Here is a 23147-nt window from a genome sequence, read left to right on the forward strand (position 1 = left end):
TCACTGTTTATGCTATGCTAACATAGCTGTGTCGCTAGCAATCACATCATTATATACCAGCTAGCCCAACTTCAGTAACCCTACAAACGTCACTGCTGTTTAGTTTCCTGTCTTCATTTATGTTGGAAGTGATAGCAGAGCTGTACGTTTGATTTTTTTCCAGAAATCTCTCAGTCAGAACGTGCTATATCATGCTTAGGTAACTAGCGAAACTAGCGAGCTAACTTCCGCTAGCTTCCTGCTAACTTCTAACTCTGTTAAATGTAATAAATTTTGTTTTCATGGATGCCTGGAAGTTAAACTTCATAGTTACACCTGGTAAAGCAGCAACGCTGATCGTTTTATTAAAGATGAAAGAATTTAGAGAGTTTTTAACTCTCAGTGATGCTGCAGTGTTGTTTGACCTGAAGATACGGAGTTTAGGACCCAGATTACTCCCAGATTTAGGAGCATATTAGTCCGACAAATACGACAATAACGACGGCCGCTTGCATGTTCTGCAAAAAAATGTGCTTTGTCGTGTATCTGACGGACAAACACCAAACCAGTTCCACATCACTGAAGTTGTACCATTTTTACAAACCAATTCTGGTTCATCTGTTTCACTCAACAATCGGCCATGTGCGTATGAAAACAAAGGCACTGCGCATGTGCGTTTTACTCATATTCTATCGCGATATTTCATTTTCCTATCGTTGCCTAACATTATACCGGTATTACCGTGAACGGTATAATATGGCCCAGCCCTACCTGGGACTACTGGTGACATGCTCAAAACAGTAGTCCTTTGCAAAGTCTTTCATTTCTTGACAGGCAAATTGTGGGCCATTATCTGTAATCAATGCTTCAGGTATTCCATGGCATGCAAATATTGACTTTAAATGCACAATCACATTGGCTGAACGAGTTGGGCTGAGTTGAGCAATCTCGAGAAATAATTACTACCAACAGATAGTTTTTGTCTTTTAGTGTGAACAAATCAACTCCTAAATTCTACCATGGCCTCTCAGGTAAACGTATGGGCATAAGAGGTTCCCTCACATTAACTCTCTCCTGTATCTCTCCTGTATGCACAGCCTGCACTTAAGGACAAGTTCACTGATCTGATTACTTAAGCCTGGCCACCACACTGCTTGTCGGGCACGTTCTCGACACTTAACTACCCCTTGGTGACCCTCGTGTATTTTGTCCAAAACTGCATTTCGCATGTTTGCAGGTATGACCAACCTTGTGCCTTGCAGTAGTAGTCCATCGTGTACACTCAAAACTGCTCTTTCTGACCAGTAGTGTTTTACCACTCCCTGCAGCTGGTTCCTGTCAGGCCAGCCCTCTGCACAGAACTTCATGACTTGGGAACAGACGCTGTCAGACTGTAGCTGCTCACGGAGATCTGCAAGGTATTTGCTGCTAGTAGGAAGGCCCTCCAGCACTGCGTCAACGTAAATATCGGTGTCCTCCATAAGATTATTGTCTCTGGGAATCACGCTGTCTGCCAGCGGTAACCGTGACAGCGTGTTGGCTGTGGTGAGGCTTTTGCCTGGAATGTGCGTTATAGTGTAAGAATACCTCATTAGGCACATGCGGAATCTCTGTATCCGCGGTGGAAGCAAATCCAAGGCTTGTCCTCCAAGTAGGCTCACAAGTGGCTTATGGTCGGTCTCAAGCTCAAAGTGTAGCCCTAGAATAAAGTCACTGAATCTTTCACAGGCACAGGTGAGCGCCAGCGCTTCTTTTTCCAGCTGAGCATAGCGCTGCTCTGTGGCTGTCAATGATCGCGAGGCATTCGCAACTGGTGACCACACGTCATTGTCTTTCTGTAGCAAAACTGCCCCCAACCCGTATGAAGAGGCATCTGCTGAGATCTTTTGGGGTTTGTTTGGGTCGTAAAGCTGCAGTACTGGAGCGGATGACAGTTCTTCTTTTAAACTGCTAAACGCGTTTTGTTGCTCGTGCCCCCAATACCACATTTTTAGTTGAAAGCAAGTCTCTCAGTGGTTTGTCTTTTTTGGAGAGGTTTGGGATGAATTTCCCCAGCTGATTCACCATTCCTAAGAAGCTCCTAAGCTCACTCACGGTGCTTGGCTCTGTCATATTCTGCACCGCACTAGTTTTGTCAGGGTCAGGACTCATGCCTTCAGATGACACAATGAATCCTAAGAATTTCACTGCTCTTTTGCCAAACTGACATTTTGACATGTTCAGGGTGACGCCCACCTTCTCTGCATGGTCGAGGACAGCGTGGAGTCTCATGTCGTGCTCCTCTCTCGTGGATCCCCAGACCAGGATGTCGTCCATGTGGCACATGTGTAACACTGATGTAGCGCTAATGAAGTAATACAGGCTAGGGATTGAGTGTGATTTTATGGTTATTATTAATCAGAAGATTTAGGGACGCCACTGGAGCTGATGGGCAGTAATTAATAAATACACACAACACAAAAAATGGTTTTGCAGGTACCATGTATTTAACCAAACCCCAAAAAAGAATAAGAAAAGAAAAACTTAAATAATCACTCCTGCTGCAGCTATCCAATTAATCAAAAACCCAGTGAGGGTACACAAAGACAACTAAACAGATTTATATGGCTTATACCAAGCAACACAGGTTCTCAAAAAAAAGTTCCCCCATAAACACCACATGTTAATATCAAATCCACTGATCCACACTGAAGTCCATGAGTTTAATCTGAATGTCCATGAGAGATGTCCAAGCGATATTGTCCATAAATGAAAGGAATGGTGTGTATGATTGCGGAAATCAGTGTATTTGGAAAATGGGGACAGAGCGTTGTCTTTGATAGCTTCCTACCCAACCGGTGGAAGCGTCAATTGCAGAATGTGTCCTGCTCCTAGCCGTTCATTGGCTCGCCATCCTTTTCCATACCCCAAAAAGGTTCACCTGGCCTGCATTAAATAAACAAGGCCAATAAGAAATCACAAGAATAATACAAAAATGTCAGCCAATTAAGCTAAATACATTAAGTTATTCTTGTTCCTGTGTACACAATTTATAAATAAATAAACAAACAATATATTGGTTAAATATAATATTTCTAACCAATAAGGATTTAACTGAAAACATTTCAACTGCTACATACATACATACTATGTAGCTCCACAACATTTGTTATTCAACAACTATCAGTCAAATCAAAATCAAATTGTTTGGACCGGCAGCAGCCGATTAGGGTCAGCTGGTAGCAATACAAACAATCAATTAAAAGTTCAAACTCACCAATTCCGTTCTGTTCAGTGCACAACAACATTATGGCTCCTGCTCACAGTAATCAGCATCTAAGTTGCATAAGTTAGTTGGTGTTAAAAAAATGCATTAAAACGGGAAAAGCAAATGTTTGCCAATACACACCTGCAACAGCTCTGTCACCTGGCTTGCCTCCACGCATCTGACGGGAGGAAGCCGGGACAGGCTTACTATGACCTACATGCCATCCGATTGGCTGAGCAAAGTCATGTGGTTGGAGTCATGCATTTGTGATGCGTTCAATGGCAGGAAATAAGTGCAGGAAATTACTCTGGGTTACACATGACTCCCGCGAGGCCGGCTGTCACTTCCGTCATCATCATGTTTTGGAAATGCTCTGATGCACTGGAAATACCAAATGCCAAACGATTGAAATGGTATCTACCAAATGGCGTAATAAGTGTGGTGAGGAGAGCAGATTCTTTGGACAGCGGTATTTGCCAAAAACCCATGTTAGCATCAAGCTTGGAGAAATACTGCGCACCTGTGAGCATGCCTAGTGTTTGGTCTACAGAGGGGAGGATATATCTTTCACGACACACCGACTCATTTAATGGTGTCATGTCCACACAGATATGGACTTTCTCTTTGTCCTTTTTGGGGGCTACGACCATGCCGCAACACCAGTCTGTGGGCTCTTCCACACGACTGATTACTCCCAACTGTTCCATCCTTTCCAGCTCTGTTTTGACTTTGCCCAGTAGTGGCAGTGGAACACACCTTGGCACTTTCAGTGAATAAGGTTTAGCGTTGGGCTTCAGCTTAATCGTGTATGGTTTTTGAACAAGCCCGAGCCCATCACATAGTTTCGGGTACGCTTTCTTCACTGTCTCAAGGTCAACATTGTCCATTCGGGCAATTAGTTTCAGTCTCACAGAAGCTGTCCTGCTTAAGAGAGCTACACGCAGATTTCTGACTACATAGATTGTCTCTGTAGTGCTCCAGTCACTGTAGGAAATGTCCTCCTTTGTAGACCCAAGTACCATCAGTGCTGCACCTCCTGGTCCATACAGTGGCTTTTCAGCTTTTTGCAAATGTTCATTTGGCTGCTTAATGTCTTTGAATGTCTCCTCTGAGATAGCTGTGACATCTGCCCCCGAGTTTAATTTAAATGTCATGCTTTTGCCTCTCATGCAGATGTTAGCAAGCCACGGGTCTTCTCCTGCCACCTCATGCACAGTTGTAGATCTACAAACTCTCCCGTAGGGTCCACGTTTTCCACAGTTGTGGCATTCTGCATTTTTGGCTGGGCGCATCTGTGCTTTTCCACATTTAGAACATGTTTTATTCTCTTGTTTTGTTATTTGTGGCTTGAACTGCTTTTGGTCTCTGCTTCTGAATTTATTTGGCTGTGATTTTCTGACATGCACGGCTGTTTTGTCCGTGCTGCTTTCACCTATTAGGACAGTTTGCTGTCTTTTTATTTCCTCAGATTGTCTCGTCATTGTGATAGCTTTGGTTAGGGTCAAATCTTTGTTGAGCTCCATTCTCTCCGACAGTGATGAATCTTTAAGACCCACAACGAGCCTATCCCTCAAAAGTTCATCGTGAAGTTCACCATATTCACAGTTTTCAGCGAGAGCATATAGAGCTGTTATGAAGGAGTCAACTGTTTCTGCTGGCTGTTGTACTCGCTTATTAAACCTTGCTCTTTCATAGATCACTTTCTTTCTGGGGACAAAATGTCTATCAAATGCGTTTCTGACCGCATCGTACTACTGGCACTGCCCGTCTGTTAGGTCAAGTCCCCTTAGCACGTCGTCAGCCTCGTCTCCCATGCAGTAAACTAATGTGTTCACTTGGTTAGCATCTGTGGAACTGTTCAGATTACTTGCTCGAAACGTCTGATCCACTTCTCCCATCCCTTGGGCTTTGCGAAGTCGAACAGTTCCGGTGGCTTGATGGTGAAAGTAGCCGCTGGTGGCACTGCCATAACCGGGCCAGGTGTCGCTGCTGCTGCCGGTAGCGCCGCCGCTTGCTCCGACATGGTTGTGTGTTTCGCCAAAATCTGAGACACTGAATTACTGCTCTTTATTGTGAATATTTTAATTCTGACATTAAAAAGTCTCAGACAAATGTTTTCTTTAGCAGTTATATTTTATACCATACACCAACACAAATGTAACACTTTTTCCCCGAGGCATTAAAGACAAAACAGAACAAAGACAATTAGGTGCATGTAGCTTATAAAGTGACCGTTCAAAGTCACTTTTAAGAAAAAAAAAAAAAAAAAAAAAAAAAGCAAAACAAAAACAAACCCGGGGTAATGATATTACTTAAAGCAACAAACTCTTACATTTACTTAGCAGTGATTTTATTTCTCCAATGTTCTAATCTAGAACCACAACTCTACACCTGCCTGGTGAGGATAGAGCACCTAGAGTCACGCCTTTCAACATCCAAACAGTGTGAGTCATTCGAGTCACTCACAGGTTTCTTCACTGCTTATTTTAGGTCTTGAAAGACATTAATCAACATGGTAGAGGTGAAAAAGTTGGCATCACAACTTCTTCACTTCTGCATAACAGCCAGCGCTTCCTTCCTTCAGCCCAAGGCCAGGATAGAGAGGCTGAGTGAATACTGTGCACACTTTGTGAAGCAGAGTCATGATGTCAGAGATGCTGTAAAACGACAGAGTACCTGACCTGTAATCCAGGTACACGCCAATCTGAGAGGTACGAGGACCTGACACCGCCTTTGCTACTAAATTATGTCTGAAAGTATATCCTTTTGCAGAGCACTCCAAACACCAGGACTTGTCATTCTTCCCAAATTCCGAGTCAAATGATGTCCGGCTGATGTTTTTGTAAGACGCTGCCACTGACCAGGCGCCACCACTCCAACTGACCTCCCAATAGCACCGCCCTGTTAAACCCTCTTTGCACAGCACCTGCTTCACACCTCCAAACCTGTCCGAGTGAGATAAATGAAAATGCTCATAGTAGCCACTCGTCACTCGTTGAGAATCTTGTGAAAGGTCCAAGTATTTGTTGACCGAGTTGGGATCCACTGTTAGAGGACAGTGATCTGATGGACAAGCAAACCAGGAATATCATCAGCCTTCAAGTATTTAGTAAGTGATTACTGCTTTGATATACTGATATACTTACAGCACAAAAACTCTTCTCTGGTCTTTGGCACAGGTGGCAGCACAACTTTTATACCAAAAACTGATAGGAACAAAATAAATGAATAATACTGGATTAAGTGGAATCAAGTGGATGGATATTTCTCTCAGGTACCTGTTGCAGAGATCTTGGGCCATGTGGTCTCCAGAAGCTTCTTCATGTCATCTCTCAGCTGAGTCAGACATTCGGTCACGGTTTCCACTGAATGTTTAGGACGAACAACAGCGCCTGTTGGCAAGTCTGGAGATTCACATGAGATGGAGAGAGACTGGAAGAGCTGGGAAAAAAAAGAAAAAAAAAAAAAAGATGTTGAAATTTAATTTTTTAACATATAACATATTTAAATAAAAACATTTTATGTGTAACTATAAAGGAAAAAGAAGAAAAAAAAATCCCAATAGGATGTGTGCAAAGTTTCAGCTCCCTGCTTTTCTCAAAAAAGTATTTCTACAATAGATCTAGTTTTTCAAGACTTGTTCTAATATGGCTCCATCAGTATCGGCTCTCAGGCTACGTCCACATGTACACGGGTATTTTTCAAAGTGCAGATTTTTCTATGCTTGGCACCACATTGTTTCAGTGAAATTAATTTCTACATTTGTACAATGGTGGACTGTCAGTAATTTTACTCTCTGCAGTGTTTTTATATATACATACATACAGAGAGCGAGAGATGGTGCACCATATACAAAATGTATATCCTCCCTCTCATTTTTTCAATGTAAATGCTCATATTCATTGATGAACATTTGCTGCACAGCAACACATTTTAAATCAAATTTATGCATCCTCATAAACTCCCCAGCAAGAAGTTACAATGTGTGCTCAAACTGCATGTTTCACATTAGGTTTCTTTCACCTGGATTTTTCTTTGCTCGGGTGGGAAGCTTTGATGGCCTTACATGAAATGAGCGCTACAAAACATAGCAATTAACAAAATAGTGATAGTGCAGTGTTTATGTCTTCATGAGGTAATGTTTAAACAGGTTTTCCTCTACAACCATTAGAGCTTTTATAGCTCCAGATGTGACCTTTTGGTTATAAAACACTGAATTAAATATAGAGTCTAAATGGTGACAGAATTTTAGAAAGAAACATGAGTTGGCCTACAACACAAAAGACACATTTCCTACCTGAATGAAATGAATGTGATCTTCTGTATGAGAAAGCTGTTCCAGGTCAGCGTCTCTTTTCTTCAGCCTGGCGATTTCCTCCTCCAGCTGCAGCTGCAGAGCTTCTGCCCGAACAACTGCAAGTTTCTCTTGAGTCTCAATCAGCTGCTTTATTAAAGTACGTTGCTTTTGTATGGAGGAGATCAGCTCATCAAAGAGCTTGTCTTTGGACTTCATTGCAGTCTGAAAATAAATCTGTTTTATACAAGGAAGGTTTAGATTAGGAAAAAAATACTTTTTGGAGGCGAATTTAGAAAACTGCGGCAAAATTCATAAACCAATATAAAGAAAATAAAATGTAGCCACTGCATTTAGTAAATATGTAATAGTTAGTGTCTCATTGATGGATTTTAATTTCTGATTTTTACTCCAAGTGTTTTCTGGAGAGCTTTATTTTTACTTATGTTGTCCACATTGGCTCCTTTAAGTGACCAATTAGGTTTATTGTTAAAAATGTGTTTGTCGTGGTTCATCTGCAGTTTACTTTGCATCTTGACTCACTGTGAAAAGTTTCCATGTAAACAATATCTCAAAGTGTACATGCAACTATGTGCCTGTTGCACACAGATGAAATGGGCCACAGTCAGCCAATTCCATTTGCTGACTGAATCTCTTGTATTAGGTACATTGAAGATACAGGATTAAAGCCTGTTAATGCTCTTAATAGAAAAAAACAAAACAAAACTGTATAACTCATATGTATCATCTCTGTATGATTGTAGGGTCTTCATGTTATGGTATAAAGCACATTAAGGAGGCAGTTATTCTTATGAAAGCTGTATTAATCTGAACGCAGTAGTTGGAATTTAACCAAGTAATTTATGAGTTTACACTACCACAAAGCACAACATGTACTAGACAGCACTGTGGTCAGTAGAGATATTTGGTTTCTAGTCTTATTTCCACACCTTGAAGTCCTTCACAGCTTGGACCAGCTCATTCAGCTCTTTTTGTCTCTCCTGGGATTTCCGCTTAACTGCACAGTGACTCAGAAAAAGCCGTCCCTGCAAGAAGAAACCGCAGGATCAGAGAAAAATTAAAACACTCCAGATTCATTTTGTTTTTTTTTTATTGATCTTTACCTGCTCAGCAGCTCTTTCTGCTGCAGCTGACACTGTTGAGTGGCGCCAGTGATCGTCCATGGTGCACAAATAGCAGATACATCTTTGATCAGTCTTACAGTAAACCTCCATCAGCTTGTTGTGCTTTGTGCACATTTTTTCCTTAAGTGGCACTGTAGCAGACACCAGCTGGTGAAGCTTCAGCACAGGAAAACTGTGGTGAGGCTCAAGATGAGCAGGACAGTACGATGCCAAGCAGGTCAGGCAAGACATGCTGGCTTTGTTTCTTTTGGTCCCACAACAGAAATCACAGGCAATGTCTGTTGGTCCTGCAGGAGCAAGAGGAGAAGCTGGACGGGCCTGTTGGGTTACTGTCCTCTTCAGCTTCTCTACAACCTACAGTGATCAAATAAAAGCGGTCAAAGGTTTTGCACGACAAACAGAATCAAACTAGAACGGAAAGAGGATGAAGTCAGCAAAAGCATCCCAATTGTGTATTTTCTTTAAAACTGTAGAAAATGCAATAATAAAAAAAATATAATATGTTGTTGTGTACAGAATAGCTGGTTATGAAAATAATGTTGTGTATTAAAATATTTTAGGAGTAACAACAGTGGGTGTGGTAATCGCCTACAAAAAATCTAATGCCATGCCAAAATAAATAAGAAATTATACTCCTGGGACGTTATTAGACAGAACCAGAATGGAAAAAAAGACTAATTTCAATGTGGCAGACATGCTGGTGTCAGTCTTTCAGAAATTGCTAATCTTCTGGGACTGACACACACACACACAGGAACCAAAAAATAAAAATACATAAGATATAAATAAAAGCCAAATAAAAGAAAAAAAAATGAATTAAATAACTAATTTAATTTCCATGGAAAACTAAGTCTCACTGAGGTTAAAAGCCAAAGATTAAAAGTGGGTTTTAAGACGCGATTTAAAAGTGGATAGTGAAGGATACTCTAACGTGCCAGGGCAAAGTACTCCATAATTTTGGACCCACGATAGAAAAGGCCCCGTCCCCTCTGAGCTTCCTCCTGGATCTCGGTACCTACAGGAACAGCTGGTCAGGTGACCTGAGAGACCGACATGGTGTGTGGAGATAAAGCTCAGAGAAGTAAGGCAGGGCAAGATTGTGAAGGCATTTAAAAACAAACAGAATTTTAAAATTAGACACAGGCAGCCAGTGCAGTGAGGCTAGGACAGGGGTTATATGCTCTCTTTTACAAGTTCCTGTTAGGAGTCGTGCAGCAGCATTTTGAACCAGCTGCAGACGTGAGAGCAATGACTGACTGACCCCCACATAAAGTGTGTTACAGTAGTCCAGGCGGGAAGAAATAAAAGCATGGATCACGGTTTCAAGGTGCTGCCTCGAAAGAAAAGATTTTACTCTTGCCAGTCGCCTTAAATGATAAAAACTGCACTTCCCCACTGCTCTGATTTGGTTGTCCAATTTAAAAATCACTATCCAACTTAAAACCAAGTTGGATAGTGATACAGACTGCTGTTAATAATTAATAATTTAATGGTGTTGGGGATATTTTCTTGACACACCACGTGTCCTTTAGTAAGAGATGAGCTTATCTGAGAGATAGCTGCAGATCATGGCACAAAGCTGAAACCTGACATAAACGACAAATCTGCAGCAACTGTGTGATACTGTCACGAAATGTTGAACCAAAAAACACCGAGGAATGTTTCCAGCACCTTGCTGAGTCTGTGCCACGAAGAATTAAAGCAGGTCTGAAGAAAGGAGTGGGTCAAACACGGCACTAACCACGTGACCGGTAGGCGTAAATGTGTATTTAATTAACAAAACAAGCAAAAAAAAAAAAAAAAAAAGGTACATTAATTAACTCGGATTTTTTTTTTTATTATTATTTTTTTCCAAGCAGCACGGTGGATACATCACCTCAGCCAGCATGTTGTTCCTCCCGAGGACAGGCCTTGGACTGAAGGTCTCCCTACACTGAGGACAGCTGTACGTTCCCTTCTCCTTTTCCTGCTCCCAGAACCCCTCGATGCAGATTCTGCAGTAAGTGTGTCCACACTGGATGGTGACGGGATCTTTGAGTAGGTCCATACATACCGAGCAGTAAAGCTGATACAGGTCCAACTCGACGGCACACTGCTGCGGCCATTTCTCTGCCATTTGGATGAAATCCACAGGTGCACAACGGAGTTTTTAACTAATTGAAGGGAAACGCAAGGAAATGTGGGGTGGGGCTTCAACTTCTGCAAGTCTTAAACCAATTAGTATGTGACAGTTTTGTTATAAAAGCTTGCTAACGCCACTTAAAAAAAATTAATACATTAAAATAATGACAAATATAAAAATAAAAAGCGAACAATAACCACTGTTCCCTGCAAATGTTATGTATTTTATTTATTAATTTTTTTATTAATTTTTTAAACCATAATCAAACTTAAAAAAGTTACAAAGTTAATGCAAATGTTAAAAAAAAAAAAAACATACACGAATGCATGGGAACAGGATGGGGACAGCTGAGAAGCTGGTAATTAAGGTGTTTCTTCTCTTGTTGGTATGATCGTTTTTTGTTTTCTTTTTGCCTGTCCCGTTTGGCTCTTTTGCCATCAGAATTACTATCTAAAGGCAAAGAAAGATGCCCAACGGATTTACTTTACCAAATCGACCAACCCAGCCTTGCCGTATTGGTCTATTTGATTCGTCTTTTATTGTTTATTTTAGTTTAACCTGCTAAATGCGGGACAGATATGATTGCTGATATGATTCTTGTGTTATTTCCTCATTTCCCAGTGAGGCAATATACTGCAGACATTAGCATTACATGAAGCAAATGATGATTGTTTTCTAGTGCTGTAAGTTATGACCTTTGATATGTGTGCACACATGGGTGTGGCTACCTAAGAAAAAGACCTAATAGCCTCTGGCCAAAATGATTTTATCTTGTACATTTGAATATACATAAATGTACACATAAAGAAATAAATACATCATTCTTTTAGTATTTAAAGATAAAAGATAGATGTCAGTAGTTTTTTTAAGTACAGTATTGTAATTATGAATATACATTGATTAGTATGTAATTTACATCTTCCAGCAAACTGATGTGTTCGCATAAACCTAGAATTAATTGATCAAAATCAAAGGAATTTTTATTTGTGGTTGCACCTTCAGACTCATACCTACACCTGCTACACATACCTACAGTATGAAGAAAAGACACAATGTGACTGGCATTGAGGTAAAATGAATGTAAATATTTGCACAGTAGCCTTTCACTAATGGCCAGACTTTAAGAGATAGAATGATTTTTAAAGTGACCACAAAGCTACCTGGCACTTCAAGTAATACAAGGCAGAGATGTAATTTAATCAAACCGTCTGAATTTTTGATGTCTAAAGTTTTTTTGATCTCTATGTCACAGTGTCCCTAATAAATAGGCCAGTGAGTGCTACTGCTAGTTTTAATATAAACTTTAGAATAGAAAAGCCTTAATAAAAGAGATGAAAAATAACTTTAATAGTATAAAAGTTACTTTTTTGCTGAACTGGATGTCATCATGGCACAGAAAGTTTAACAGAATTATGTCTGGGGAAAAGAAATCCTGCGATCTGCTGACATCTAGTGGTGACTCACTGTAATTACGACTCTAATCATTGAGACTCCTTTTGCGTCTCTATGGATCTTAGCGGGGCTCTGTTTGAGCAACACGATTTTGCGCCTACACGTCACCAGCTGCTGTAGGCGCAAAATCCCTACTGTATATTTTGAGTTTAATATTTAGCTCATGTTTAATTCATATTTCATAGAGATTTGTTGTTGATAATTTCAGGAGTAGTAATGTGCACATTTCAGTTATGTTTACTCAGGGCCAAGACAATCATATTGCACTGTTTGTGATTAGGAGATAAAATAGGTGCTTACCACTTTAAGAACAGAGACACAGTTGCAGGGGGGTGGTTTAGTAAGTTGAGGGCCATGCCTGAAAACATCAACAAATTTTCATTCAAGTGGAAGATTTTTCTTTTTGGATATCAGAACATTCACCAGACACTCCTTTTTTGGGCTTGTTTTATTGGAAATGACACTGCAACATTAAATGCCTCACTGTGAGCTTCACATCAGAGAACATTTTCAGTTACTTAAAGTGATGAGTTTCGTTGGAGGATGTGGAATAGGAGACTTTAAAAATATTCCCTAATTGGGTCACTTTATCAGAACAGCTCCTTTATCAGAGTTACAGGTTATCTGTTCTGCAGCCTCTAAGCAGCAGTAACATACCGATTACTTTTAGCCCACACGCTAAAGTTAAAGTAAAACAGGATGCTTCTAATAATTTCTCCCAAAAGGCGATGAATAAAAATAAAAATTCACTAGATAAGAAATGACAGGTTGTTGATCAACATTTAAAATATATGTATTTTTAAACAACTATTTAGCTTAATTTTCAGTTAAATTCACAACAAAGCACAAAGAGACAAGAAAGTTTTATAGGAACAGTGAAGGGTACAAAGTTTGATCTTAAATAATGAAATGACTTCTAGGTAAAAAGGTCTGGCTGCTGAGTCCTCCCACCATGACTGGTACATTCCAGCTTTGTGCCACAGCTCTGTTATAGTTAAAACAACCCCAAAACACTTCAATAAAACACACACCTGAGCATACACAACTATAGCTCCTCTAGCATGCTTCCTCTTTCCTCTGTCCTCCATATCAGTTTCACAACTTGTGATAAACTATAGCAAGACACGCTGAAGATAAATTTTCCCTCATAGGCAGCAGGACGAGGAGACAAGAAGGCACAAATTAGTGAAACAACAGTTGCCAAGTCATCTTTTTACAACTTGTAGTTAATGAGTCCTCCCAGGTTCAACTTTATATTGCTTGAGCTTCCCCCTCTATTTGTGCTTCTTTTCTTGTTAATAACTTCCCTTCTCTGAGTAATCTTTGTTACATCAACAGACCTACAAATGTCTGACCTCTAAATAAAATCAATAATAAACCATGATTCACTATGGCAACATGGAAATAAAGAACAGAGTTTTAATTTTAATCCACCTAAGCGAAGAAAATGAACATGTGTCAGTGCTGAGCAACATGTTTACCTTAACAAAACAGGAAGGAAAGAAATAAAAAAATGACAAACTATATCATCATTATTAATGAAATAGAAGTTCAAAATATATCATTTATTTTTATACTTTTTGTGGTCATCATTTACCCAGCTTAAATGCATTTTTGAAGTTTTTAAATCTAATTATTCAGCTGTAATCTGACAAATTGTAGGAGATGAAAACTGAAGGTAAAAGTGTGGAGAAACAGGACAGACACAGTTTAATGCACCTGTGATATTAGTTGCCCAGACAAGAAAAGACTCCAGGGTTGATCCGCCCTCAAGTCAGATCTTTTATAACCGTTTGCTTGTTTTAACTATATTTTTTCATCAAAAATGTAATCTTAAAATTTCATTTTAAGAATATAATTATTTCTGTCATTACTAGATAAAATCCTTGAGATGGTTTAAAGGAAAACTCTGCTATAATGTTTCCCAGCCTAACCAGATCATGTTTTCTTAATAGATGAAATTAATACAATCAATAGTTTTATATTTAACAAAAAAGAAGAAATTAAATCTCTGTATTTGAAACACTATCCATTTTAAAAACACAAAAGTAAAGCCAAAAATGTTAGCAACAATGTCTTAACTGCTTTTTTTTTTTTATTAAGAGCCAGCCTCAACTAGATCTATATTATAACTCATACCACCCATTACAGGGATGTAAGTGATTACACCATTGTTGCCAGTGTTACAATAATTTTAATAGAAATAGTCGAGTTGAATCGCTGAAAGCAGAAATTCTGTTGGTACAGGTTGATTCACTGTACGCAACAGCTTTCAGCTACCTTAACAGCTACATCCATCACTTGTACTACTCCATCTATTGCCTCCGCAACTACTCCAGCAGCTCCTTCTACTACTTCCATTTCCACTCCTTCAATTGAAGCTTCAGCCATGCCCTCTACTGTTACTGAAAGAGCTTCCCCCACTGCAGACAACGCTACCTCCTCAGCCGCCTCCTCTGCTGCTGACAGCACCGCCCCAACTGTTTCTTCTTCGACTCCTGTTGTCAACGCAGCTGCTCCTTCTCCTTCTGCCAGTACTGCTGCCACTTCTGGTGTTTCTCCTGTCATTGATGTTGTCATCTCTTGTGTCATTTCCACTTTTACTTGCTCAGTTTCTTCTTCTTCTACTGGCACATCTGTTTCTATAGTTGGTAAAACTTCTGCAGTCCCAGTTTCTTCTTCGACTAGTTCCTCTGTTCCATCTTCTGCTTCTGCATCTTCGGCTTCTTCTTCCAGTGTCGCTGCTTCGTCTGTTATTGATGCGCTCACTTCCTCTTCATTTGTCTTCCTAAAAATTTTAAGTAGTTTTGAGAGAATATCAGCTCCCGTTTTTGCTCCAGCAACGCTCCTTTCCACTGCTGTTTCTTTTGTTGGAGTTCCTTTATTCGGTGTAGATACTGACTGTGTTTGTGCTTTTCCTCCTGCCTTTACCGCAGTTACTCCTGTACTTGTTTCTTCCTTTGACACTGTTTCTATTCTCTTCTTCCTTGCTGCTTGTTTGATTGTACTGACTCCTTTTATAGCTAGAGGTACAAGTGGAGCAAACTCCAATCCACCAAGCAAAGCTGCAATTAGTAGACCTTTACCTGCGATGCGTGCAAATTTAGCCACGTGCTGTTTATAGACTCCACTTTTAGCTCTTTCCCTGGCTTCTTCTGAAGACATAGTCTGTGATGTTTGTTTAATACGCTCTGCCTCTTTCTGTATTTCTGTCTCTACTGCTTGTAGTAGGTCATTAGTATAATATCCACCTTTGTTTTCCATCACTACATCATCAATGGTTTTGAGAAGCTGTTCCACTTGGAACTTGTTGCTCCTGTATTCATTCTTTGCCTCATTATTCCAGTATTTATTATCTATAACGTGGCAACGGCCTCCACACTTCTGAACGAGATCAGCCAGGCATTTGCTCTGACTGACGAACTCTTCAATTTTCATTTCCTCCAGCAGTTGGTCACCGTGAGTGAAAAGAATTACAGCATATCGTAAAACCTCCTCAGAGAAATACTGGAACATGTTTTCGATGACAGACTTTTCATGATCTGTGAATTTCTCCACTTTAAGAACAACGATAAAGGCATGAGGACCAGGAGCGCACTCAACAATACATTGCAGTATGTTGGGCTTCATGTCCTCTTCTGATCCGCTTGTGTCAAAGAAGCCGGGCGTGTCAACCAAAGTTATGGATCTTCTGTTAATGAGTTTGGACTTGGAAATGCAAAAGCTAGTCTCTGAGTCAGGGGAATGGCCCATTTTGAACGTGGATTCTCCAAATAAAGTGTTTGCAACACTGCTTTTTCCAGCTCCCGTTTTCCCGAGGAGGACAATCCTCCGTGTTGGTGGCACTACAAAAAAAAAAAAGGTTTCAGAGTATTTTTTTAGTTTTTACCATTTTGTTTATTGCATCATTTCTAATGTTGCAACTGTTATCGGCAAGTTATTTTTCAACTCTATTCCTCAGAGACAAAAATGCTTCATGCAAGCATGACAGTCTCAGTCAGTAATCATATTACACTCTGCTCACTTGCTGTAAAAGTATATTATCTATGTCTCTGTCAAGTTTATAGAGAAAATTTAAAGTTCATAGAAATTAGAACTAGAAATGTAGGACATTATGTCTTACACATTACCTACATATATAATATCTTGGGATTACATTGCCACAGCCTCTTCACAATGCATAACTTCAACATTATGCACTCCACACTGTATATAAATGCCACTTGTTTTGCACATATTCAACTCTGTATATTTTATATATTTTATTATTATTATTATTATTATTATTATTATTATTATTTTATTTTTTTACTATTTAATTTGTAAAAATGTGTATACACACACACACACACACACACACACACACACACACACACACACACACACACACACACGTAGGAAAATATTTAGTATACACATCCAGAAATGCATACACTATTATATATTGTACATATATTTATTAGTTTCAGGTTGGCCATTCTTGTATTTTGCTCGTTTGTGTTGTTGTGTTTGCACATCTCTGTTGCTTGTGGGGCTCGCACACAAGAATTTCACTCGCATGTGCTGTGCCAGTGTGCCTGCACATGTGATGTGACAATAAAAAAGTGATTTAATATAGTTCCAGCTTTCCTTATACTGCACTTTACCATCCAGAGTGAATCATCATTATGGATATTTATTAAATAACCTGAGACTAGGACACAGCATAATGTTGCATAATGTGAGCCAACTGGAAGCAACAAAAAAAAGAATACATCGTTAACATAGAATAAATTAGCACAGTTGATAGAATTGCTTTTATTTTCTTGAATTATTAACACAACTTTAGTCACAACGATGCAAATAAAATTTGTATTGCAGTATCTGGAAAAAAGATATTGTGTGATGAATAAAGTAGCTGCAAATGTACATGGATGATAATAGAAACAAACTTAACTTACCATTCATGTTGGCAAGAAATAGAAGTGCAACAGGTGGATAGATCCTCAAGTTTAAGTGTTTGATGCCCCTTACTTATCTGTGCTTGCATTTGGTTGCCTCTACCTTTACTTACAAACTTATACTGATTGACTTCCTTATTGGCTGACAGATGCTGAACTGCATTAACCTGTGAATGTGAGACGAGAGACAAAGTTTAATCAGATTAGCCTACAGATATCTTATGGTCCCACTATTGAAACTCAGTTTCACTGAAATACCTGGCACATCCCAGCCACTGCTATCCGGCTCCAATGGCTACTATCAGTCAGTTTAGACACACCTTCTCATTTAATGTTTTTTTCTTTATTTTCATGATTATTTATATTGTGATCTCACTGAACGCATCTAAAGTATGAATGAAATATGTAATTATGTAGTAAACAAAAAAGTGTCAACAGACAAAAACTCAAAAGATGTTTTATATTTTAGATTCCTCAGAATAGCCACCCACTGCTTTGATTACTTTGATTACAGATTTCCACTGGTCTAATGTCCATTCCTTGTGTTTCTTAGCCCAAACAAATCTCTTCTGCTTGCTACTTTTCTTTAGTTGTGGTTTCTTAGCTGCTATTTGACCATAAAGGCCTGATTTGCGCTGTCTCCCCAGAACAGTTCATGTAGAGATGTGTCTGGTACTGGAATTCTGTGTGGCATTAATATGGGCTCTACTCGGAGGTGCGGTTAAAAAGTGGAGCGGAAAAAAACCCATTAAATGAGAAAGTGTGTCCAACCTTTGGCTGGTAGTGTATATATCTATTTAGATTAATTTCACCTTTAACTTATTAGTTGCATCTTCTTATACTGCACCATCAGGATCTCCTGGTGTTGGTAATGCCATTATTAAGTTTGTATTCTATATTATATATCTTGTTTCACTGCAACCTGGCGACAGCATACAACACAGATACTAGTACACTTGCAAACACACTCGTGGCCAGTTAAGTGGTGATGAGCAACTATTTGGTTCAGAAAAGACAAATTCTCTGTGAAGCAGAAGTGAAATGCCCAGAAACTACCCTATAGGTGCAACTTTTATCATATTTAGAGATCAAAGTTACGTGCCCAACTCATACCTCTAAAGTACATCAGAGCATTCAAACCCATAAACTATGATAACAAAGATACACTGATTAAAATAATTCCCGTAATCCATATCTTTAATTACACAGCATGCCTGACTAAGACTGAAAATAAAACTAAAGGTTTGTCTTACAGCCCTTTACACAGAAAGAAAAACTGTAATAATGAGATGTGTGGACATTGTTGGTTGTTCTAACAATAAAGTTCTGGAGTACAGAACAGATAAGGTAAAACAACATTGCAAACAGAGGCTGAAAGACTACTCCTGATGCACGAGGCTCATGTGGAAAGGTAATGACAGAGTACTACAATTGTCCTTGGACCCACTAGTAGGCCTCTGTGTGTCAGAATCGACACTCTGGACCATATCATGATTTACACTGACATTTCTTTTTATTCCTACATGATTTTCCCAATCATTGGGGTTGAAGAAGAAGGCTATGTCTGATCACAGTATGACAATCACGAGAATGTATAGTCTTCAATGTAAAATTCTTTTATTCCTTTAAGATTTTATGAACGTTGGACACATAAGCCAAAAGTGAAATGTGATGATAATATGACAAAGGTCAATGTGAGGTGGGGCCTGGTCTCTTATCTACTTAAGTAAACTACGATATCACGTTGGATCTATTACAAATGACATCTTGTGTAACAGGATCATACAGAGGCCAAAGGAATGATATACCTCTAATGTTGGACACCATATCTGGTAGATATGATAGATACTTTGAAGAACAAAAGAATCTATAATTCTCTGATATTGTTGAATTGAAATTTCAGGCTGTATGTATTAGTTATTTGTGTGATAGAGAGATGATAGTGAAATAGTACAGCATAGGAGTGGACTTATGTAGTACACATAAGGAACAGAGGTCACTGACTTAGACACAAGATCTGCCCCTGTAGTATAAATATAAACAGTCAGTCTGTCCATACATACATACTCTGCATCTTATCTAGGTTTGGGTGGTGGGGGCAGCAGTCCAAGCTTCTCCCCAGCCACCTCCTCTAGCTCTTCCATGAAACAGAGCCAGCTGAAAGATATATTCTGATCAGTATGCTGTGGGTCCAGGACGAAACAACCGCGGGTGTCTCCTTCTTAGATGCTTGCACCACGTTAACTGTTTTATTTTCAGCATGGAGAAATAACATCTCCGCTTCTCACCATATTTCAGAGACAAAGCCCACACACCCTGCTTATTTCTGGTGCGTGTATCTACTTGTACTCAGAAAAAAAAGAGAAGATTAAGTGACATGGTTACATTGTTAAAACAACTCCTCCCAGAACTATATTTACTATTTAAATAAAAGTGACTTGACTTGATTTATCTGACTTACTTTGTCAAAGACTTGTCTTTTTGTCTGTGGCTTATGTGCTGACATGCTGAATGTGGTTGTGTTTACATAATGGGCACACAGGTTTGGGATAGAAGAAAGGATTAAAGGGGTGGTGTCTGCGTCTTTTAATAGATGATACTGTGACTGTGATTTGAAAGAAATGAAAGAAAGAAGGAAATTTGTGTTTACAGGCTTTATAATGAAAAACCGGTATTAATTGTGTCCTTACCATATGCATGTCTTTCTAGTATACTGGGGTTTCTCATAATAATAATGGAAAGTTGGACCGTCTGTCTTTCATAAACAAACAGAGTGGAGACATCTTAAAAGCTTGTAAAAGGAGTTATTTAAAAAACATACCAATCTTTAGGAGAGACAATGTAATACATTTTGAAGGCTAAAGCATAGCAAATACTATAAATACCAAATCACGGTATATTATAACCAGCTCCCAGGTCGATATAATATTGTTCACCCTAAGAAACTACAAAGATTCATCAATAGTTTTTTTTTATTGCTGGAAGAAAAGAAAAGAAATAAATTCAGATATATACATTTCCGTTTAATATGTACCTGTTTCATTGAATTGTAGTATGACATAATCAAGTTTAAATCAAAGCATTTACACAAGTTCACTCCTGAAGGTCTTAAAATGTGTGTTTATTTATAAGTTGCTTAAAATATTTTTTCAAATCCATAGTAATTTATTATTCTGCTTACAGCTGACAGAAATGATTAAGAAGTGAATACCAACAAATATAATGTTTTACAAATATATTGTTTTACATCTGTGTTTATTGATGTACTTTGATAGATTGTAAAAAAAAATGCATCAGCATCTATAACCAATTGTATAAAGAAAATTATTCTTGAAAAGTACCTGTACTTGCTAATATTTAACTGGAACAAAGTAGTGTAAGTGTTTAGCAAATGCTACTTTTCCTTGACTAAATACCTAAATAGTTCCTCTACTGCCACTATCTCTACTGATAACGTAATTACACAAGTCATAAGAAAACAACACTCCTTTCTCTGCTCTCTTTGCTGTCCACTCTCTGTCGTTGTCATGATCCTAACAATTATTTAACAGTGTGTTCCAGGACAGCTTTAGCAGCTTTCTGAATGGCTTCCGATGCACTTTCTGATTGTTCAGCTGCAGCATATCCTAACCGACCTCCCTCTAACCCTTTCTGTGCAGCCAGTGATACTGTTGCATCTGTCTGCACCTGCAGATTCAAAAAAGTTGATGTGACCATCTTTGCCACACCAAGAAAGGCTCCAACCAATACGCCTGTTGCTGTACCTGCAAATATAATCAGCAGCTTGTTCATCACACCCTTTTTAGCTTCAATTGCAATCTGTTCAACCGACATGTTTGCTGATGACTTTTTAATAAGCTCTTCCTCTTTCTGTAGTTCACTTTCTATCGTCTGTAGCATCTCATTGGTGTAGCAGCTTCCATTGTTTGCCTCAATTATTTTGTCTATTGTCCTGAGTATCTCTGCTACTTGGAACCGATTGCTCCTGTAGTCATCTTCTTTGTTGTCTTTCCAGTATTTATTATCAACAACATGGCATCTGCCTCCACACTTCTCCACCAGATTGCTGAGCTCTTTGTTATGACTGATGAATTCCTCGATTCTCGTTCCCTCTGGGAGCTGGTCGCCATGAGTGAAGACAACGGCAGCGTATTTCATAGCATCTTCAGAGAAATCTTGACATATTCTTTTGATTACATCTTGCTCCTGCTGTGTAAATTTCTCCACTTTGAGGACGATGAGAAAAGCATGAGGTCCGGGAGCGCACTCTGTCATGCACCTCACTATCTCATCCCTGAGTAATTGCTCAGACATGCCTGTGTCAAAAATACTACGAGTGTCAATAAAACTGATGTTATTTCCATTTACAGACCTAATTACTAAACGGGGCAGACTAATTTCAGAAACGGGTGAATGGCATACGTTGAAGACATTCTCTCCCAGTATGGTGTTGGCCAGGCTGCTTTTCCCAGCCCCAGTTTTTCCGAGTAGAACAATCCTCTTTGAAGTCAGTGCTAGAAGAAAAGAAACACTTGTGTAAATGAAGAGATGTAGAAGTCAATTTCAAAATGTCTTGTTGGTTTGCTGCTGAATTTGCTGGTTATGTTTTATTTTATGTTTTTGCTTAAGTAAATGTATTTTCTATGAAATTGCCTGTTAAATGGATATTTAGAGGATGTGTGCTCATCTGAAGTGAGTGATGAGATGATGGGAAATGTATTAATTTTGTATGTGTAAATCAAATTACTACTAATAGTAATACTAATGCTTCTACTGCTGCCACTAATAATAATAATAATAAAAACCAATAGTAATAGTAATGCATTTTATTTCAGGCACTTTTCAAATCACTTTGCATCATCTAAAATAAGACAATGGGAAATTTGTGTGACAGACAGATAATGATCAGAGTTTGGTAGTTTAAAGAGATGTGTTTTAAGATGGGATTTGAAATTAGAGACCAAGATCAATACTGAATATTACTGATGAGGAGTGGGGTCAACTGCAACTGTAAAACATACTGAAGCAGGAGGGTGCAATAAGAACAAACTAATGAACATAGATCATGCGTGTGTAAGTTAAATGTAGTACACAGTGTTACAAAATTGTTACAATAGCAACAGGCTTCAACAACTGAGAACCTCAGATGTATGACATCACATCCAGTAACATTCAAGTACAGACAAGTACATCAGTTCGAGGATTGAACTGGAAATGCTTGACTGACAAAACATTATGTCTGTATTTTGCGATTGATGGTGTTAACAGTTGATTTGCAGAGTGTCTGTGTCACATATGGTCAAAGTGCATGCAGCTGAATTTGTGTACGTCCATCACTAAACAGTAATGAGTTATTGCCATAGTAACAAGCAGTAATAAGTTACGGTGAAAACTGTGTTTGCTGTGTTCCTGAAATGATAACAATTTAATCTGAGTGTAATAACAAGACATTTATTTTTCTAAAGCTTTTTAATGTAAACACACAGATCAGGGTCACAAGTCACCCTTTGTTTTCTCCGTTCTTCAGCCATATTAGCTTCAAACTCCACTTTACGGGCTGTGAAACTGCTGTTACAGAAGCCACACTATGCTGAAAAGACCCCAAGATCAAAAACTGAAGAGATGGAAGAAATTTTGTTGCCTCTTCTATTTTGAGTACTTTAAGGTCAGGGGTTCCAGGTCATGTCTCAGTCCATTAAACAAACTTGACGGTTTGGTAAATTTTCTATCACAGCATTGTCAGATTAGCTACTCCAAATCACCAGTTTGCTGATTCTGAAGATGAATTATACCTGCTGTTTCGGCCTGCCACAATGTCAGATTCAGGCTTAAGTGTGACCAAAAGAATTCACAACAATTTTATTACCATCAGATTATATATAATTACAATAAAGTGTAGAAACGAGGAGAGAACCTGTAACCATAACTGCACAATTAGCACAATTATAAGCATAATGTGTGTTACCAT

At 38.9% G+C, this 23147-nt stretch overlaps 3 protein-coding genes across 3 annotated transcripts in view; all 3 read right to left on the minus strand.

Annotated features, from left to right (window-relative positions):
• Positions 1 to 5498: 5498 nt before the first annotated feature.
• On the minus strand, positions 5499 to 10822 carry LOC146714418 (tripartite motif-containing protein 16-like). The gene is made up of 7 exons (XM_085450898.1): positions 10542 to 10822; positions 8645 to 9019; positions 8471 to 8566; positions 7524 to 7757; positions 6505 to 6667; positions 6373 to 6432; positions 5499 to 6289 (listed from the first exon to the last, which is right to left on the minus strand). The coding sequence occupies exons 1-7, from the start codon at positions 10779 to 10781 to the stop codon at positions 5763 to 5765; spliced, it is 1695 nt and encodes a 564-aa protein (XP_085307024.1). The 5' UTR covers positions 10782 to 10822; the 3' UTR covers positions 5499 to 5762.
• A 3670-nt stretch (positions 10823 to 14492) lies between these two features.
• Positions 14493 to 17186, minus strand: LOC146714419 (uncharacterized). Its single transcript, XM_085439904.1, has 2 exons — positions 17180 to 17186; positions 14493 to 16084 (listed from the first exon to the last, which is right to left on the minus strand). Exons 1-2 carry the CDS (start codon positions 17184 to 17186, stop codon positions 14493 to 14495), a joined length of 1599 nt encoding a protein of 532 aa, XP_085296030.1.
• A 2909-nt stretch (positions 17187 to 20095) lies between these two features.
• Positions 20096 to 23147, minus strand: part of LOC146714420 (GTPase IMAP family member 7-like) — a 3498-nt gene continuing 446 nt past the window's right edge. The window contains exon 2 of the mRNA XM_085450899.1: positions 20096 to 21693. Within this exon, the coding sequence (XP_085307025.1) occupies positions 20720 to 21693 (974 nt within the window). The 3' untranslated portion in view covers positions 20096 to 20719. The remainder of the gene's footprint in view (positions 21694 to 23147) is intronic.

This window comes from Copadichromis virginalis, linkage group LG3, assembly GCF_057382275.1.
Source record: "Copadichromis virginalis isolate Kocher_CV1m ecotype Utaka linkage group LG3, C_Virginalis_male_GT1.1, whole genome shotgun sequence".
NCBI lineage: Eukaryota > Metazoa > Chordata > Actinopteri > Cichliformes > Cichlidae > Copadichromis > Copadichromis virginalis.

Coding starts and splice junctions, on each gene's coding strand:
- LOC146714418 (XM_085450898.1), bottom strand. CDS start 10,781: ATGGCAGAGAAATGGCCGCAGCAGTGTGCCGTCGAGTTGGACCTGTAT. Junction 7,758..8,470: donor AAGCTGTGAAGGACTTCAAG/GTGTGGAAATAA, acceptor TGTATAAAACAG/ATTTATTTTCAGACTGCAAT. Junction 6,433..6,504: donor GCCCAAGATCTCTGCAACAG/GTACCTGAGAGA, acceptor TGTTCCTATCAG/TTTTTGGTATAAAAGTTGTG.